Source organism: Balaenoptera physalus (assembly GCF_965194825.1).
Source record: "Balaenoptera physalus genome assembly, contig: HAP1_SCAFFOLD_2537, whole genome shotgun sequence".
Taxonomy (NCBI): domain Eukaryota; kingdom Metazoa; phylum Chordata; class Mammalia; order Artiodactyla; family Balaenopteridae; genus Balaenoptera; species Balaenoptera physalus.
In genome coordinates this window covers 1-19,040 of record NW_028124270.1, presented here as the reverse complement: position 1 = coordinate 19,040, position 19,040 = coordinate 1, and the positions used below count along the sequence as shown (strand labels likewise).

The 19,040-nt window shown below is 40.4% G+C and overlaps 1 protein-coding gene and 1 long non-coding RNA gene across 2 annotated transcripts in view; one reads left to right on the top strand and one right to left on the bottom strand.

The window, feature by feature from the left end:
* Nucleotides 1-9,701, top strand: part of LOC309654299 — a 32,819-nt gene extending 23,118 nt beyond the window's left edge. The window contains exons 3-4 of the long non-coding RNA XR_014260116.1: nucleotides 4,732-4,882; nucleotides 7,969-9,701. This is a non-coding gene — a long non-coding RNA (uncharacterized lncRNA). The remainder of the gene's footprint in view (nucleotides 1-4,731; nucleotides 4,883-7,968) is intronic.
* Nucleotides 9,702-13,610: 3,909 nt separating this feature from the next.
* Nucleotides 13,611-19,034, bottom strand: LOC309654298 (inactive ubiquitin thioesterase OTULINL). The gene is made up of 4 exons (XM_082478853.1): nucleotides 18,930-19,034; nucleotides 16,574-16,702; nucleotides 15,394-15,663; nucleotides 13,611-14,556 (listed from the first exon to the last, which is right to left on the bottom strand). Exons 1-4 carry the CDS (start codon nucleotides 18,951-18,953, stop codon nucleotides 14,383-14,385), a joined length of 597 nt encoding a protein of 198 aa, XP_082334979.1. The 5' UTR covers nucleotides 18,954-19,034; the 3' UTR covers nucleotides 13,611-14,382.
* Nucleotides 19,035-19,040: the final 6 nt, after the last annotated feature.

Here is a 19,040-nt window from a genome sequence, read left to right as displayed (position 1 = left end):
GATCTGCTACAACATTAATCCACTTAGCAAAATATATCATTATGTGCCAGGCACTCACTCAGCATGAGATCTTAGACAAGTGACTTGCCTCTACTAGCTTCATTTTCTTATCTAAACCTTGTGAATAATTATACATGAATGATAAACTAAGACAATATTTGTGAAATAAGTCATATGACTTGTATTCATGAAAGGTATTTTTATTACTGAATTGTTGAGCAAATCATCCCATTGCATTATTAAGCAATTTACTTTATTCTGGGTGCACGTAATATCCTGTGACACTAGAAGCCCAGACTAATGTCTGGGTCATACTCAGGCTTAAGATTAATTCTGTTAAGAGCCTTCATGGTAAGAATCATCTTCTTAAGCATGCTTCACATGGGCGCAAATTTCTAAGACATAACCCTGGCCCTGGCCTCAAAATGGGCCCATTTTCTAAAGATGAGGAAAGGATTAAAAGCTAAGTATCCAATCCTTCACCTTTCTAAATTTAGTCCAAAGATTAACTTCAGCACATAATTGCAGCTACATGTCCCCTACACATATTTGCATGTGATCAGTCCTGTCATAACAGACTTTATCTGTATGGTAGATGTTAATTCTAACCTCATACAACACTGTTATAAAAGAATTGTGTAAAAAATAGCACTTCAAAATATGAAATTATATGGAAAGGTCCCACAAATGTTTGAACAGAAAAATTGTGTCAAATCATGTGACGTCATGTTTTCATCTGTATGAGTGCGGGTGGGAGAGGGAAAAGATGACCTACAAAGACCTAACTAAAAATGTATGGTTCAGTCTCACTGGCTTTCATTATTCTCATTCTTACTCAGATGGTTCAACTTTAGCTGCCATTTACCAATCTTATTTGTATTTAAAAATCAACATAACTAGAACAGGATGCTTAACTCTGCCAAATTCCATGAAGCCAGATGCTGCTTCCTTAAGAAGAAAAAGAAGTTCATAAAAATTATTGATCTTTAAAGGGAACAGAGTGGAAGGCAGTCATTTGATCTCTCAACGTCCATTATTTCCTTTGCTCTGGCTTAAGTAAAAATGTTGTGTAAGAGGTCAGAGTACATTTCCGTAGGAGCCCTGGAGTTTCTTAACACAAACGTCGTAAATAGTACTTCTCTTTCTGAGGAAAAGTGCATCGCTCTGAGCAGGCACACACAGGAGCCCCTATCATTCTGAGAAGCTGGGGATGGATCTTGAGTCCAAATGTTTTCAAAAGCAAACATTTCCGATTTCCATTTCATTTATTCTTTATTTAACCCTTACTTTCTCCTTCAGTGATTATTTATTGCTTTCTTCAACTATAAGCCCATCTGCAAGATGGCTATTCTTTTGTGGTGCACAGAATTTCAACAGTTTGCTTTGTTTCCTTAATGATTTTCCTGACTCGCCCACCTGCCTATACTCTTCTTCAAGGTTTAATTTAAACGTGCCATATCATTTCATATCACCCAGCAACATTTATTATATTTAGAATATCTTTTCCCCAAATGTATTAATGTGGTTTCTTTCCGGTCAGTTTTAGAGCCCCATCAGAAAAAAAACCCAACCCATAATAATTAATACATACTTATGGGAGCACTTGAGATGGGAGACTGAAACTGAAATTTATATTGAAAAAATTCATATAATATTTATAAATAAGCCACCAACACAAACCACTATATCAAATTCCTTCAGGCTAAAGGCAAGCCTTATCATGTCTATTATATTGGGCTTTGGATCATAAATTCAATTCCCACAGATTCATAGCACAAAAGCATTTGCCAACCTTGCCCTCCTCAGTTTGGACCCCAGACTCAGGAATGCAGTGGGATCTTGTGTTGCAGGTAGACTCCACATTCTTGGTATGACGCTCAACCCTGTGAAAATTTCCCCATGATTCCTCTTCCTTTTTCCAGTACCAAGAAAGGTATGTTTTGGTCACCCAGTGTCCATGAGCCCTTCCTTAGAACACCCTGAATTCTTTTGGGGAAACAGCCTTCCCTCTCTATGTGCATGTGATTTTGGTAGAACTGTGATTACAGGAAGCAGCCCTCCTGCTACCAAGATCCTAAAGGGTCCTGAGCACCTCCTAGTAGGTCCTAGTGTATCTAGAGAGTGAGCACATGATGAGTCCAGTGCTTTTTTCTGGGACTTTGACACTTGCGCCACTGATGTAAGTTTGAAGTAAGACTGGAATTCACTAGTTCCAGTGGAAGCAACCCAACCAGACTGCGGCTGCTATGTACCGTCCCTGGAATTCTGCTTCCTCCTTCTGGAGCTGCCTCAATTCCAAGACTAATTTTCTGGTCTTCCCAATGATTTTCTTTAAGTCAGCCAAAGCCAGTTCCTGCTTCCTGCAACCAAAGAACTCTGACCGACTCTCGCTTCAGGTGGAGTTTCTTGCCATGTTTAATGACTACCTACAACAACAGCCAGTGCCCTGTGCTAATACCAGATAAGATGCTAAAGCATTTACAGGGCTGGAACTATCTTGGGAGAATTATTGCACAAAAGGTCTTCACTCACTTTCCTTCCACGAAACTAGAGAGTCAAAGAACCACTCACTATAAAAGGAATTTGGGTCATGATTTTCTGTATCTTCAAACTTCATACATTTATTTTTAAATTTTAATATTTTGTTATAAAAGCTATACGGAAGGTCGAGAATCTAAGAATGAAATTAACCACAATCACATCCTAGGTCAATTCAGTGTTTTCACTTGTTCGTGTCATCTTCTAGTCCTGGTCTATGTTCAGAACACATTTTTATTATCAACAACACTGTCATAGATTCTATTTAACACTTCTTGTTATTTTATCATGCATATGTTTCCATTTTGTCAGTCTCCTTCTGTTTTTCCCTCACCTCTCCCTCCTACTACTCATAGATAAACAAATGCTAACAGCAACTCTGTATGTTGTTTTTCCACTTCACAGGGCATCAGGAATTCCCTCCAGTCAGCTGGATCTAATTCATTCTTTTTATTTCGAGTGTTTGTAACCATTTACATGTAATGGTTGTGATTAAATCTACCATCTGGATGTTTGTTCCCTATTTATCCCATCTGTTCTCTGTTTATTTTTTACCTTTATTTCCTGCTATTGGTTTCTTAGCTATACCTCTACCTTTTAGATTTTAGTGGTTGTGCTAATGTTTATAATACATATCCTCAACTTACCAAGTCTACTTTAAATAATAATATTTGACTATTGTATAATAACCTTATAACAATATACTTCCATTTTCCCCTTCCATCCTTTGTGCTATTGTTGTCATACATTTTATTTCTGCATAAGTTATGAACCCAACATGTTTGTTATTTTTGCTTTGTATAGTTAATTAGTCATAGAAGAAATTTAAAAATGAAAAAATACTTTCATATTTACCCACATATTTACCATTTCTTGTACTCCTCATTCCTTTGTTAGATCCAAGTTTCCATCTGGTTTTATTTTTCTTCTATCTAAAGAACTTCCTCTAACAATACTTATAGTGATTTTAACTGGCAAAGCCCCTCAGCTTTTGTTTGTCTTAATAAGTGTTTATTTCACCTTAAGGTAAAAATTTTAAAGAAGATTTTTGCTGGATATAGAATTCTATGTTGACAGTATTTTTTTTTTCATTCTACAATTTAAAGATGTCCATTGTCGTCTGACTTGCATCATTTCTGAAATCTGCCCTCATTCTTATCCTTATTCCTCTGTTCACCATGTGCCTTTTTCCTCTGGCTGATTTTAAGATTTTCTCTTTATCACTGTCTTTCAGAAATTTGATTTTGATGTGCTTTGATGTTATTGTGTGTGTGTGTGTGTGTATTTGTGCTACTTCAGGTTCCTTAAGGTTCTTAGATCTGTGGGTTCATAGTTTTTATTAAATTTGGAAGTTTTCCAGCCATTATTTCTTCAAATATCTTTCTGTCTCCCTCTCCTCTCCTCCTGCCAACACACACTTTTCTGGGACTCCAGTCAAACATATAATGAACCACTCTATATTATCCCCAGGTCATTGAGGCCTGATTTAGTTAGTTAGTTAGTTAATGTTTCAGATTGAATAGTTTGTACTGCTACATCTTCAGGTTCACTGGTCTTTTTCCATGTCTAAGCTGCAGTTAGTCCCACCAAGTGTATTTTTTCACTTCAGATATCTTAATTTTCATCTCTAGAAGTTCCAATTGGTTCTTTATGTCTTCACTATCTCTCCTGATTATATTCATATTATTTAAAGATCCTTAAACATGTTGAGCATGTTTGTAATAGCTATTTCATTGTCTTTGAATACTAATTCCACCATCTCTGTCATTGGTGGGTCTTTTTCTATTGACTCTTTTTCTCCTCCTGGTTATGGGTCATATTTCCTGATTCTTGGCATGTCTAGTTATTTTTTTTGGATCCTGAACATGGAGTTGTTAGGTCATTGAGTATCTGAACTTAGCTATCCTCCTTTAAAGAATGTTGGTTTTGTTCTGGAAGGTAGTTAAAGTCCTGGAAGATCAGATTGGTTTGATCCTTTCATGGCTTCTTTTGAAGTGTTTAAGGGTATATCTGGAGTAGTCTCTATTCTGAGCTAGTTTAGCTCTACTACTAAGGTGTGACCCTCTGGGTCTCTTGAACAGTCACTTTGGATGCTGGTCTCTTGAAGGCATAGTGTGAAAGACCCATGGCTTGACCTTGACCTGAAAGATCCTTGGCAAGAGATTCATAAAATCCTCTCTCCACATGGTACAGCTTGAGACCAAAGAGTTGCTGTGAGGGAACATGGAATTGAGGTTGCCTACAGTTGCATAGAGGGACCAAACGTATGGGTGGATGCTGAGAAACAGTTAGAATGCTCCTGTAAAGAAAAGTGGCTGGCGGATAGTGGATCATTAACTACCAGGTCAGTAATTCAGTGTGATACTTGATTCTCTCTGTATACAAGGACTTGGCAGCTTTTTGGCCTGCTACATAGATAATGCTAAACTTCCTGGTCCCTGTTAGGATTAAATGGCACTGAAGATTGCATTAATCTACGAGGTCCTAATGTATCTCCTTAGGACCATCAGCCTACAAATAGGAACTTTGAGGCATTGCTACAATTTTGAAGCAGTTGTCCTTTACCACATGTCTTTGCTTAATTCCTAATTGGTTTTATGTTGAGAGATTTCTTCATATTTGAAGAAGCATATCTTGTTTCACTCATTTGAAAATGCCTTTGGTTACTATTTTTCATCACTGTCCTTTGTTCAACACAATAACTGACTTAGAAAATCTCATTATCTGGGGATGGTTTAAGAGTAAAGTAAGGGAGATGGCTTGGAACCATTTGAAATCATTTCACCATATCTATTTACTTCTTTTTCCCTGAGCTGGGGTAAGTATAGGTTTAGCACCAACAATATCTATTTATAAGGTGTTTGCTTCTTCCCACATGGATATTCAACTTGGTGTCTGAGGTTAGTAAAATGAAGCTTTAAGTCTGACTGCTTTTGTTATTGTGATTTTTACAGCATTGTTCAACACATGTACTCATTCCATTAGGTCTTGCCGACCATTAGCTTGTGGGAAATAGTTCCTCTTCTCTGTATGTTTAAGCCTAAACTTACATTGGCTTAGTTTAGTTGCATTGTTAACCTTTGAAATGTAGGTAATTTTAATGTCCCCAACACAGGCTGACCCAGAAATAGATTTAGTGAATATTCATATACAACACCAAACTATCTTTTCTGATATCCACCATGAGGCTCTCCAAAGATTTCCCGTTGTTTTTATTTACTTAGTGTCTAGAAAGCCACAAATGTAACCTGACGGCTGAGAACAACCAGCAGGTTTACCCTTCTAAGGGCCTGGGTTCTCTGCTCTGTTCCCTGGCTCCAGGCTGTATCTCAACAAATATAATATCCTGTAGAAGGAATAAGAGGCATAGGGAAAATGATACCTCATTACAGTGAACATTAAACTAACCTGTGATAGAGCTGTTGGGAATACTGTGCATAAGGTTCCAGACAACCTTGGTGCTTAGGCTTAAGAGTGCAGGAGCCAATCTCCACTGTCGGTAAGAATTTACTACCCAGGGCACAAAGAGAACAACAAATTAAGGAAGTCGTCATGGAACTTGGAGGAAGCAGACAACGCCAAATTTACCCTTTGCAACATGAAGTTCAAGTACTGGAGCCAGAGCACTTTACAGAGCTAGCCAACCACAGGCCAAAAATGGGGCTGAAAACACACGTAGTTGAGGTTTAGAGGACAGAACTGTAAATCCCCTTTCCATCAAAAAGCTGCAGGAAAGCTCGCAGGACTTCGGTCTGCATTTTAGAAACAGCACATGTGTGTCTTCTAGGCTATTTAAGCAGATCAACAGCAACAAACCTGCACACGAAGGGAATTACTCCGGACACCTGTAACTCTTTTTTCTTCCTATCTTCCCTCCGACCACTAAGAAAACTGCCTCATGAGGGCAACCTTGTGTGACTCTTACCCTAAAGCTCTGATGTCACCTGCATTTGTCTTTGTTCTTCTCTGATGAATTCTAACATTTTCTATTGGTGAGGATGCTAATTGGATGATTACCAACCTTAATTACGAGGTGCTCTGAACTACGCTGATTCTTCTTCCTTCGCTGAAGGTCACTCATGTGTGCACCTGAGCTGTGAAAACTCCACATGTATTTGATATGGTTTGAGGCACGCCCTGAACACACCTGCTTCCCAGAAACTTTGAATCTGTGCTGCAGGCACCCGGGCCCCATGCCCTGGCCACAGATGATTGGATAGAGTTGTGCACGTGGTTCAAGGACCGTAGGTCGGCTGAGCCAATCAGATTCTACTTCTCAGGATTTCGGACTGGTGAACTAAGATGCAGCTTCCTTCAGTGGCAGGAGCACCCTTGTGTGCCCAGAGGATGAAGAGTGGGAGATGGAGGTGGAGAGAGACAAGGAGAGGAAGGGAAAGAAAGGGAGATCATGTACAGAGTGAGGCGGGGAAATCTTGAGCGATGAGACCATCTCTCTGTGGATCATGAGAGATGCTGCTGGCAGCTTTACTTCTTGGCTCTCTAGGTCCCAGGTGCCTTCCAGGAGGACTGGCTGTACTTCCTGCCCTGTCGGTCTGTGGGATGCTCCTTATGGAACTGACTTAAGTGGTTTTCTATCCTCACAAACTAACTGCTTGAACAGAACCCAAAATATGTTAGAAACATACTTCTTGCGTTTCTGGCAAGACTGGCTTTTAGGCTCAGGCAATATTTCATATTAATCATAAAACAGTAACTTGGGCTCATAAACATTTGTCATTCACACTAAAATCCCACACAGAATTGGAATTCATGGAATTGCTCAAAACTCTTCCTTATTACAGACGTTGAGCCCGTGCCCCCTCTTCAGGCCACCATCGACGCGGCCTGTGAGGGTCAAACAAACACAGTGTGCCTTTCAGATGCGTGAAGACCCTCAGGAACCAAGGCGTGATGGATGCGTCTGGTGGAGAAGAGACCATTACAAGCCACCTGTTGTTTAAGAACTCTCTCCTGTCCCATTTGCCACCAAAGTTATTTCCTCTGTGTTGGTGATAAGCTTCCAGGCCTTCATTTTTCCTGACGTCAGTTGCGCACGCCAAGGGGTGTGTCCTTCTGCTTCTGACTTTGAGGTGGTCTCAGGCTGCTATGCCCTTGCTTCCCTGTTTGCCACACCAGCCCCACCCTACACCCTACCTGCGACCTGCCAGGAGGCTCTGCAGAGTCCAGGCCGGGGTCAGGCCTCTTCCACCAGCAGTGCAACATGGCACGTGTGTTCCCCAGACATATTAAGGTTCTGTTCATTCTTAGGAGTCCGTGACCCCAATAAGTAATGTTTTTTCATGAGCTATATTTGTTTAAGAAGCTGTTTCTCGGTGAACTCAATGTCCTTGGTTAATTTTAACCTCACTAGAGATAAAATGTTAACAATACTCGGTTTGACCTCTTATGTCTATTGTGGCCATTCCATAGGTCTCTCTGACTGGATGAATATGTCGGGGTATCATTAACTTCAGGAAGCTTCTCTCCCCAGGACTACATCTAAAAACTTGGTCTCTTCAAGTCCTGGATCAATAAAAAAGAAGGAAGAAAATCATCACACTATGAGATTCTTTGCTTCTTCAAGAAGGTTAACAGCTGAGCATGGCTTTCACTATCAACCTGTGATTCGGAATTCATTTGATATTAGTATGAGCACTGTTCTAGTCACAACAATGTAAGACCCACACTCCTTCCCACAGGAGCTTGAAATCCAGTAAAGAAATAGATGTGATGAAGATTTTTGTTAAGCATAACGAACTGAAATCAAAAGGAGGTTCTTGCTGATTTCCGCTAAGAGAATGTAGAAACCTATGGAAGGCGTCTCAAAAAAGCAGCAAATGTAACTGGGACTATCTGATGGCTGATCCAAGGACCTCTGCCAAGCAGAGGGTACGACTCAGAGGAGAGATCCCAGCCCCCATTCACCTCCTCAGTCAGGTGCCCTGAGCAAGGCGCGTACTGGACAATTCTACACAAAAGTTGGACCAATAGCAAAACAACAAAACAAAAGCACTGCCCTCCCATTCTGGGCAAAATCCCAAACTCCCAGATAACAACAGAAGCTATTGATCCTTGCCTGAAACTCATGTTTCACTGCTACTAAAGGGTGCTCTACAGACCAGTGCCACATAGCAAACTCTTTCTGCCCATCTGCAAGAATGTGTACAGAAACTGAGAGCAAGTGTTTAGAAACTTTTACAGCAATTTGATCTCAGTGTAACATTTTAATTTAATTTTACAAAAGTGCCAGTCTGCAAAGAATTGGAAATTTTAAGAACGGGTCCATCACCACAGATTCACCACGGATAGTTTTATAAGCACTGTTCTGTCACAGTTTTCAAAGGGAAAAAGCCACTCTACTTCCTCCTTTAAAAAGAGAATCCTGTGACATTTCCTTTTCCTGTACAGTATATGGAGTATCTTCCAGTCTGCTAGCACCTTGAAAGACACACAGGAGGGACAGCTGAAATGCAACCAGTAATACAACTGGCCTCACAAGCAGACTGAAGTGTCCACTCTTATTATCTTGTGAAATATAAGCCAAGTGGAAAAATTAATTTCTCATTTACCACTTTCTGACTAATGAATTTAAACATAGATCAAATACACACCAGTGCTGAGTTTTTCTTTTAATCTATTCAGCATGCTTAATTATAGCTAAGGGTAGCTTCTGATAAGAGATATAAACATATATTTATCTTTCCTATTTAGCTATAATGATACGAATATTTTATAATAAACATCATTTTCACCAGGTATCACCTCATCTCTGCTCCTTTTTTATTTAAGGGAGTCATAAATGTGTCTACTTGGAATCACATATGGAAAGTTCCAGAACATTCATGCAGCTTTTCAGGTCTTCGCCCCCACTGTCAGTTTGCACCAGCTGCTTCTCATCACCTAGCCCTGGTGTCCTTCCCATGAAGCTCGGTCCAACAGAGAAGCCAGCACCCAAAGGAAGTCCATGTACACACTGAGCAGTGGACAAAAGCCGAGACTTGAAGGTACGTGAACTAGATCCCAAGTTGTTTCCCAGATTCTGTCTTTGGGGATGACAGTGATAAAAAGACATGGGGCCAGGAAAGTCTCAGGCTTTTGTGTTTGTCCTTATAAAGGTGCTGATGTATGGTAAGGAGCAATGGAGTAAAGTTATACGTTGTCCATGAGGCCTTCTAGCATTACTGATTTGACCTTCACCCCACCTTTTCAAACTCGAGGATGAGTAAAACAGAATAGTAAAATGCTATGCTGATAGTTTTAACTACCATCCTCTATATGGTTCTGTCTAGATGTTCCGTCTGAGGTTTTATAAGTTAGAAATAAGAAAATAGTCTTTGTTTACGAATAGGCTATTTCAATGGAAAAAATATTTCTGTACCTCAGGAATGCTTCTTAGGACACATTCCTTATTTAAGTAAACTACTTGTACAGAAATGGGTTTTACAACCCATCTAGACTAAGTTGAAAATACTTCAAGCGAGCATTTAAAAAAAATTTTAGGAAATTGTCTTGACTAAATTTTCCAAGTGACTAAGTGACACTGGTGGCAGCAAAATGACTTAAATAATCTGAGACCTGATGACGTTGACTATGAGGACCAATGGATCAATTATATTCAGAACTTGGGTTTTTTTGTTTTTAAAACAGAGAGTGGTATTTTCTCCAGAGACACCGGATAGGAATATAACTTGATCGTCCCACATGTGGTCCACTCATCCACGCTGGCTTTGAATCACACTCATCCCACGCTGAGCTCTTGTTTCCTCAAGCGCATTCTATGGTCTTCCAGTGCAGACAGACAGCATGCACTTCTGGTGGTTCTACACAGCCTTCTGGTCCAGGGCTGATTGAATATGTGAGTAGTTGTTCTATCACTTATAAACCATGTTGATATTAAGCATAAATGTAGTCCAGATAAGCTTTCATTTTCTTAGCCTAGAGGAGTATGACAGGATTAAAACCAAAGTGAATTGAGGGACGACTCAACTGTTTTCAGCAAATAATATAGAAGTGATTGTACCATTTGGACCCACTTAATTTTGTGTCTGACTATAAAACAAACACTGTGACAAACAGGATTTGAAGGAAACTGAGTGACTATAGAGAAAAGTATACCTAAGTATAGTCAATACTAAGGTAATGAAACAATATTCAACTTATGACAAGCAACCCAATAGACCATTAAAGTTTTAGATCTATAAAAATATATATATTTAAAATTTACACAGTAACAATTTACATAGTCTTAAGCAGTGTGAAACACATTCTTATACAAAGAATCATGCAGCTTTAGAAACTTGCTATTTAAGAGAACTAATTCTGAATTAGTCATTCCTTTATTCCTATTTGTATAGGTTTTCACATATCAAGTCAGTTATCAGTTAAAAAACATATACCTTCTTTAATGTGGATTCCCAACATTTTCAGAGTACTCATAAATTAGATTTTTTTTTTCCTCCCCAAGGCCTGCCTGGACAGAATTAAAATGGTCTTTCTTAGATCTCACTAAAATATGAGAAAATCATCTGATATATAACAAAAACAAATATTTCCATCCAAAATTCATCTGCAGAAAGTCCCTGGAAAATTAACAGGAATGCCCCTGATCTGAGCTGCTCTTCTCTCCTGGAGACTGGGCTGAACCTATGCTAGCTCTGTCTGGGGCTCTCCCGTACACCAGAGAAGGCCCTGGGGCTTTCCCCTGGCTCCCCCGTGGGTGGAAATGACTTTGGTTCAGGGCTGTGAAGGCCCACATCCAAGAAATTCAAGTCACTAAGGTGGCCCTGAACTAATACAGTTTCTTGGGGACCTTTCAAATGATAGTGTTCCTAGGATGAAACCAGAAGCCATCTGTAGTTATTTCTTTACTTTGGAGACAAAGCAAAACATAATTTGCATGACTCATTTGGTCACCTAAACCTCCCTCACGTTGGACTTTACATTGAGGGTCTTTTAAGGCTGGAGGAAATACTGAGATTAGAAGGGCACGATAGAAAGATAATGTGAAAAGGAAAAGAAATCCAGGTACCAGGCAGGGGAATTAAACTTGCTTATCAAAAAAGTCAGTCTTGAAGATAAAAGTTCTAAGGATGGATGGTGGTAATAGTTGCACAATGTGAATGTACTTAATGCCACTGAACTAAACATTTAAAAATGGTTAAAATGGTAAATTTTATATTATGTATATTTTACCACAATAAAAAAGTCAGTCTTGTACTAATATTCATACAACCCCTCAGTGTGGACACACATGGCCAAAATTTAAGAGAGAAACTTATGCTAACATCAAAAAAGGACAAGGGCATACATTTTCATTTTTGCTAAAATTCCTCTCATCATTTGAACCCTATAAGGTTAGAGAGACATTAAATGTTGGCATCACACAGGAAATTCACTTCCAATTTATTGTTGGCATTTAAAAGTGGTGCTAATTTATATGCAGTTCCTTTTAATTAGTTTGTTACATTCGATTATACAACTGAATTAAAAACATAAAAATACCCAGTACCTCTTCCCTTAAAATCTTCTGTTCTGATGCTTTCCCAAAACACAGCAATTACTGAGACGTCATCTTTATTTTTTACTTTCATTGTATCAAAATGTTCTTCACAATCTGGTCTTGCCCCTCTTTTTAAAGAATTCTTTTCCCACCCTGCCCCATCCCCCCAACACAGTTAAGGATAAACATCATGGGTTGATATGTCACAGAGTTATAGGCTGCCCATCCCTGTGAAAAAGTTCTTCCTTTCAGTCCTGGATTGATGTGGAAATCATTGCACTGGATAAGGAGATGCAAGGCCAGTGGGAACACACACGTGCCAGGTACATACCTGGACAGGCTCAGGTGGAGCCAGGAGTCCAGAGCAGCAATTCTACGTGTGTCAGTCTCAGGAGAACTGCTGCAGGCTGTCATCATATCTGCTTGTGAACACAGAGGGGAGAGTTCATTTTTTCTTGGTCACAGTAACACATCAAGGGGATAACTTGCAACAGTGTCAATTAAATGACTGGGGTGATGCAAAGCCATAGATGCCTCCAAGCAGGAAAGGGCTGTAGAGCTCACGTGAGAACTCCTGCTTCGCGCACCTGTCAAGGTAACGCACAGCCCCTGGAGCTGAGCTCGCTACTCTGCAGCTCTTCACCCGGAGAACAAAACGACAGCAGGCACAGCACTGGCTTATGCAGTACAGCTTATACAGGTGATCGTCCCCATTACAGAAGAATCTGATTGTTATTTTCATACACCACAGCATTTAACATACCTCTTTTTTATTTACAGTAAAATATGGAAATGTGAGAAAACGTTAGCGTCAAACACGTTAAGACGTTCTTAGAAGGGGTGTGTAACCGTGAAGTAGTGGATCATTAGCCAAGATTCTAAAGGTTATTTTGTATTCAACATTTGTTGAAACTCAAAACAGACGAGCAGAGTACCTCCAAAATAAAGATTACCAAAATAAACTGAAAAAGTATTTCCAAAATAAAGATGACCAAAAGCTAGTTAGCCTGAGTATATTAGTTGTCTACTGCTGCTGTGTAACACATTACCAGAAACTTAGCGACTTAAACAGCATATCATCTATTGTCTTACAGGTCTGTAGGCTAGAGGCCTGACACGGGCTCCACTGGGCTCCAATCAAAGTGTTGGCAGGGCCACGTTCCCCTCTGGAGGCTCTAGGGGAGAATCTGTTCCCTCGCCTTTTCCAGCTTCCAGAGGCCACCCACATTCTTTGGCTTGTGGCTCCTTCCTGAAACTGCAGTAACTTCCTTCCTGTATCTGCTGTAAGTAACCAACGCCAGCAGTGTTGCATCTGTCTCTGACTGTCCTTCCAGACCTCACATTTCCCTCTGACTGACACTCTCCCAAGTCCCTCTTCCACTTTAAGGACCCTTGTGATTATGTTGGGCCCACCTGCAGAACCCAGACTACTCGCCCTATTTCAAGGTCAGTGGATTAGTCCCTTAATTCCACCTGCAGCCTTGTTCTCCTTTGCCATTTGACCCGACATATTTACAGGTTCTGGGGATTAGGAGGCAGGATTCTCCCTACACACATTAAATACACATGTAAATACACATTAAATACACCGTTTAATATTTTTGTGACAGTACAATGATTGTCATTCAGCTGCCTTAATCTACAGAACTGATCTCTGATCTATATAAAACATATTAAACTAGCCAGATGCGATAGTAAAAAAAAAAAAAAAGATGTAAAACAAATTGTACAACATTACAAAGTAGTGGCTATGTGTACATATGTGTTTAGATATATATATATATAAAATTATACATGTTTATGTGTGTGTGAGTGTAAATACACACCCACACACACACACAATTTTAAAGTTAATCAAATGGTTCTGGAAAATTAATATACCATAGATATTCCTGGGAAGGTAATGCTTATAAAATAAGGCCATGTTTATGAAGATCCAAAATCAGTCAAAGATAAGATTCTTAACAAAGAACATAAAGATTATAGACAAAGAAATTCCTTCCCTTTAGTCCTTTTCCCCTACTTGTTTTCTTCTCGCTTTCTTCCTGTTGTTGTTCTTCCCAAACTAAATGTCCTTGTGCTCTGTTGTGGGTGAAATGACCAGAGCCTTTACAAACAAGGTCAAACCACCAACCCACAAATACATTAGTGCAGGGGCTCTGGAGGAAATCACTGGAAACAAAGGGAAGGCACGTGGGTCTCCGTCCAGTGTACCTGTAATCCTGGAAAGGGAGGTCCCGATTCCTCCAGTGGCAGCAATACTAGCTTTGCTTTTCTAGAAACAAACATTACTTGCAAGTGTGACCACTGTCACCGGCGAGAGCTGGTGCCCGGTCCAGGCAGACTTAAAAGACAGGAATGTGATAGTGGCGGTCATTCTCAGTCAGCAGGGAGACCTCCGGCCACTCCCTGAGCGACTCCTCTGGGTAGCAGACTTCAAAGTCTCTGGAGTTAAACCTGAACAGTCTGAACACTTTTATCTTTACTTCCAGGGAGTATCCAAGTACAAACATATCAATCTGGGGAAGAGATGAAAGAGAGGTCACAGATACACATTTCCAAATTCCCACCTCTCACCAGCGGAGGGCGAGTATTCTTCTGCAGCTCATGAGATGACGATGTACTTGCTGACAGACCCACACATGGACCAGGGAGTGGGCACGGGGCTGGGGACGAACGTCCGCGGTGCGGAGGGCAGGGGACAAGCGGAGAAATTTCTCTCTCTGGGGAGTAGCGTGAAGAAATCACAGGGAAAGCTGCCTGGAAAAAAAAACTAATAAAGGAATGCTTACAGTAAAAGTTACACTGTTTGTTTTTCGAACGGTTTTTTTTTTTTTATCGTTTTAAATCAATTTTTATTAAAATGTCAGATGATTTTGAGCACCTCCTAGGAAAGGAAAGGAAAGCAAAGCAAAGCAAAACGAAAGCCCTTTTCTATGGGGAAATAAAAGCATTGTCTGGACTTCTTTTAAAATTTCAATAACTTCTACTTGTCTGCACTAAGTAGCCAAATGCTCTCCCAGATGTTGCCTCAGTTTGCAGCTGGACTTGCTCCTGGGTAACCTCTGTTGTGGGAAAGCCTGTTACCGCCCCAGAGGCAGCGGGAAGGTCAGGAACGCTCCCAGCACACTGCCGCCCGCCAGCCACAGGGCTGCAAAGACGCAGCAGCCAGCACCGGGCAGGAAGGTTTATCACTCTTCGCTTCCTCATTTGAGGGCACTCTACCCACCCGCCACCTCTTTGCAGCTGGATTTATCATGGCTGAAAGCAAACTACAAACAAACAAACACCTATGTGCTCAGGTGTTGCCAGCACCGTCCTTCATCAAACACACACGATTCTTCTGCCCCATTTACCTGCTCTAGTCCACACGTGTCACCTACAGAGTTCAGGTGATTCATCATGAAGCTCAAAGGGTCGGAAGAGGTTTCCCGGGTAAACAGGAGTCGAAAAAGACTGGGAATGACATTTGTGGTCTTCATTTGTTCATAAGCCTCAGTGACTTGATAGAGCATGATGAACTTCAGAGCTTCGTAAAGTTTACACTCCAGGATAGCATCAGAAAAAAGGGCGTTGCACATGCTTCCTCGCTTGTGATAATCTTTAATTCCACTAAATTCAGTCCACTAAAAGCAAACACAGATGTAAAGTGAAACTTAAACGGCAAAGGTGAATACATACACTGTTGCATAATTTTTAAAGTACTTATAAAACAAACCAGAGATTAATAGAGGGGAGTCGAACTTTAACTTTTCATTTTATATCATTTGACACTGATTTTTTTAACCCTAAGTACTTATTACTTTTACAATAACAAAATATTTCATTTAAACTAGTTTTTCAAAAAAGCACCACCTACTAGGTAAAATACTAAACAAGTCAGTTTCCTAAAGCTGCCTCTAAGGGTGTTGGGTTACACAAAGGACATTCCAGTGAAGAACAGTACTAATTAGTATTCTTTCTTTACCACTCACTGTGTGCCAGGGTGGGGTACAAAGCAATCTACGTGCATTCTCTCATTAAATCCTTACAATAACTGTACAGGGTTGAGACTATTCATATTTTAGTTTTACAGATCAGAAAACCATGGCACAAAAATGGTATTTCCCAAGGAGGATTCATTTCAATGATCTAAAATCTGTGTTTACTAAGTGCAGGGAAAAAAATCTTAGTCAAATTAGTCCCCAAGTTACTAATAGGCACATTTCAGAAGGGCATTTCCCAGTGCCTTGTCTGGACCTTGCACCGCATTTTTCTGGGGAAACAACAAAGGTACGTGATTGTTAAGGTTTCTGACCAGTCCACAAAAGCCCTCTTAGCCCATAATAGGTCTAATCATCACGTAGAACAACACTGCTCTCGTTCATCACTTGGAAGGAGAAAGAAGAGCAGGAAAGGAAATGGTCAGTTACTAGAAGACTATTTCTGCCTGCACTTCCTACTTGCGGGACATAAAGGGGCATGCCTGACATGCAGAAAAGGGGCTGCGTGTGGGATGCATGCTTTCATTCCTAGTTTTCCCCCCTAAAGACTCACCTGTGTTTTCAATAATTCCACACATTTACGTAATTTTCCAAACACATTCGAACCTGTATACTTCTCAGGACCAAAACTGTATTGCTGGATCCAATTACAACCTTGTGAAAAGAGCAGTTTTTCAGGAAGCTTGAAAAGGAAGTAGATGCCAACAGTGATCAGTATCTCAACATGTCTGACACACAATTTGGAATATGTCACAGGAGATAATCTTATCTCATTCAGAAATCTTCATTTGAAAAGACTGTAACAACAGTTAAGTAAAAACGTATAGTCTTGTTTTAGATTTGTGGATTAAGTGATTTGGATCATCTTAATTCACAGTTTCACAACTGATGAAAACCTAAATGAAGATTACGTCTACAGAAACAATCTTTTTGGATAAAACATTTCCCGAACTTCCTAGGTATCTCCCTTTAGAAATTATTTTTAACCAAGCACCGTTAGAGTGACATAGTACATCAGGGAAATGTGGATTGTAGAAGGATGCACTTTGGGGTTCAAACCTGGCTCTGTCACTCGCCTGCTGAGAGACTGCTCAACCAGCACTGGTTATGTAACCTCTCAGTCTCATCTCCACTGTAATGGAGACAATGACGCTTGTCAGAAATCAATGCAAGTACTAGCCATTTTGCAGGACTCTTGTTGGGACTAAATAAGATTATAGAATACGTAGGAATCTGATCCACTGTGGGTGTCTGATACATTTTCCCACCCAGCCGAGCTTGTGGAGCCCAGGGCCTCGGCTAAGTTCTCTGTCCTCAGCAACTAGCAGCAGGGCTGGCACACAGCATACACTTAACTGCTAGATGCAATCAAACTACCAATAAAAACAGCTCCAAACGGAAGATGTTAAGGAAATAGACCGTGTGTAGTTACATATATGCAAATACTTTATATTTCTTTGCTCCTCCATCCTTAAATGTACATCTGTGGTTAGGCATACTACTTTCAAATAAAAATTAAGGTTATTCATAAGACTGTGCTGCTTTACACTGTTAAGAAAATGAAAAAAAACAAGGTACTGACTGGGAGAAAATATTTGCAAATGACATAGCTGATGAAGCACTCGTATTCAGAATATATAAAGAATTCTCAAAACTCAATATTAAAAAAACCCAAACAACCTAATAAAGAATGGGCAAAAGATCTGAATGGAGACTTCTCCAAGGAGGTAATGTTGATGGTAAATAAGCACGTGCAAAGATGCTCAATATCATTACCCATTAGGGGAATGCAAACAAAAAACAATGACACAAATGCACCCCTATTAGAATGGCTAAGAAACAAAACAATAAACCTGAGAACGTGGAGCAACTGGAACTCATACGTTATTGGTGGCAAAATGGCAGAGCCAGTTTGGAAAAGAGTTGCCAGGTTCTTATAAAGTTAAACATAAACCTATCATGTGACCCAGCTATCTCACTCCTAGGTATTTACCCAAAAGGAATGAAAACTTACATTCATACAGAATCCTGTATGGGAATATTTATAACAGCCTTATTCATAATTGTCAACAACTGGAAGCAATCTGGGGACCTCCCTGGTGGCGCAGTGGTTAAGACTCCGCGCTCCCAGTGCAGCGGGCCCGGGTTTGATCCCTGGTCAGGGAACTAGATTCCACATGCGTGCCACAACTAAGAGTTCACATGCCACAACTAAGAAGCCTGCGAGCTGCAACTAAGGAGCCTGCCTGCCGCAAGTAAGACCCAGGGCAACCAAATAAATAAAGAAACTGGAAGCAATCCAGATGTCCTTCAACTCATGAATGCATAAACAAAATATGTTATATTCATATCAAGGAACACCATTCAGCAATAAAAGGAGTGAACTCCAAATCCATGGAACAACATGGATGAACTACAAATGCATTATGCTAAGTGAAAGAGGCAGATTCAAAAGGCTACACACCGAATAATTCCATTTATGTGACATTCTGGAAAAGGCAAAACTAAAGGGATGGAAGACATATCAGTGGTTGCCTGGGGTTGGGGGTGAGAGAAGGACTGACAAAAAGGGATACGAGGGATTCTCTGGGGTTGAGGTTACACACTGTGCTTGTCAACACTCAAATAACCATAGAGTAGAAAAGTGAATTTTAGCAGACCACCTAACTTATAAAGGACAGATGCCCTTCTCAAGAAAAGATGCCGGCATTAAAAACAAACACAGTTGAGTGCGACTATCCTTCTGAGATGATTTGTTTGCAAACTGACATGAGAGACAGAGGACTGGGCTAAAGGACCTTCAGTCTCCTGATGCCCTGTGCACAAAGCCACCCACAGAAGACCCCGAGCACCTGTGTTGCAGTCCCCGTCAGTGCGGCCTTTCCCGAACTTCCGGTGTGAGAACGTACCTTCACAATATCTTTCTCTTTCATCCAGGATGGGAAAGAGAGGCCCTGGCTGAAGACTTGGAAGAGCACCGACCTTAGTGCGTCGTAGTTGTCTCTCCTTACTTGTCGGAC

Excerpts from the sequence above, each read along its gene's own strand:
- LOC309654298 (XM_082478853.1), bottom strand. The coding sequence starts at position 18,953 with ATGAAAGAGAAAGATATTGTGAAG. Across the intron at positions 16,703-18,929 it reads AAGAGAAAGATATTGTGAAG|CTTCCTGAAAAACTGCTCTT; the intron begins GTACGTTCTCAC and ends TTCCTTTTCAAG. Across the intron at positions 15,664-16,573 it reads TGGAATTATTGAAAACACAG|TGGACTGAATTTAGTGGAAT; the intron begins GTGAGTCTTTAG and ends GTTTGCTTTTAG.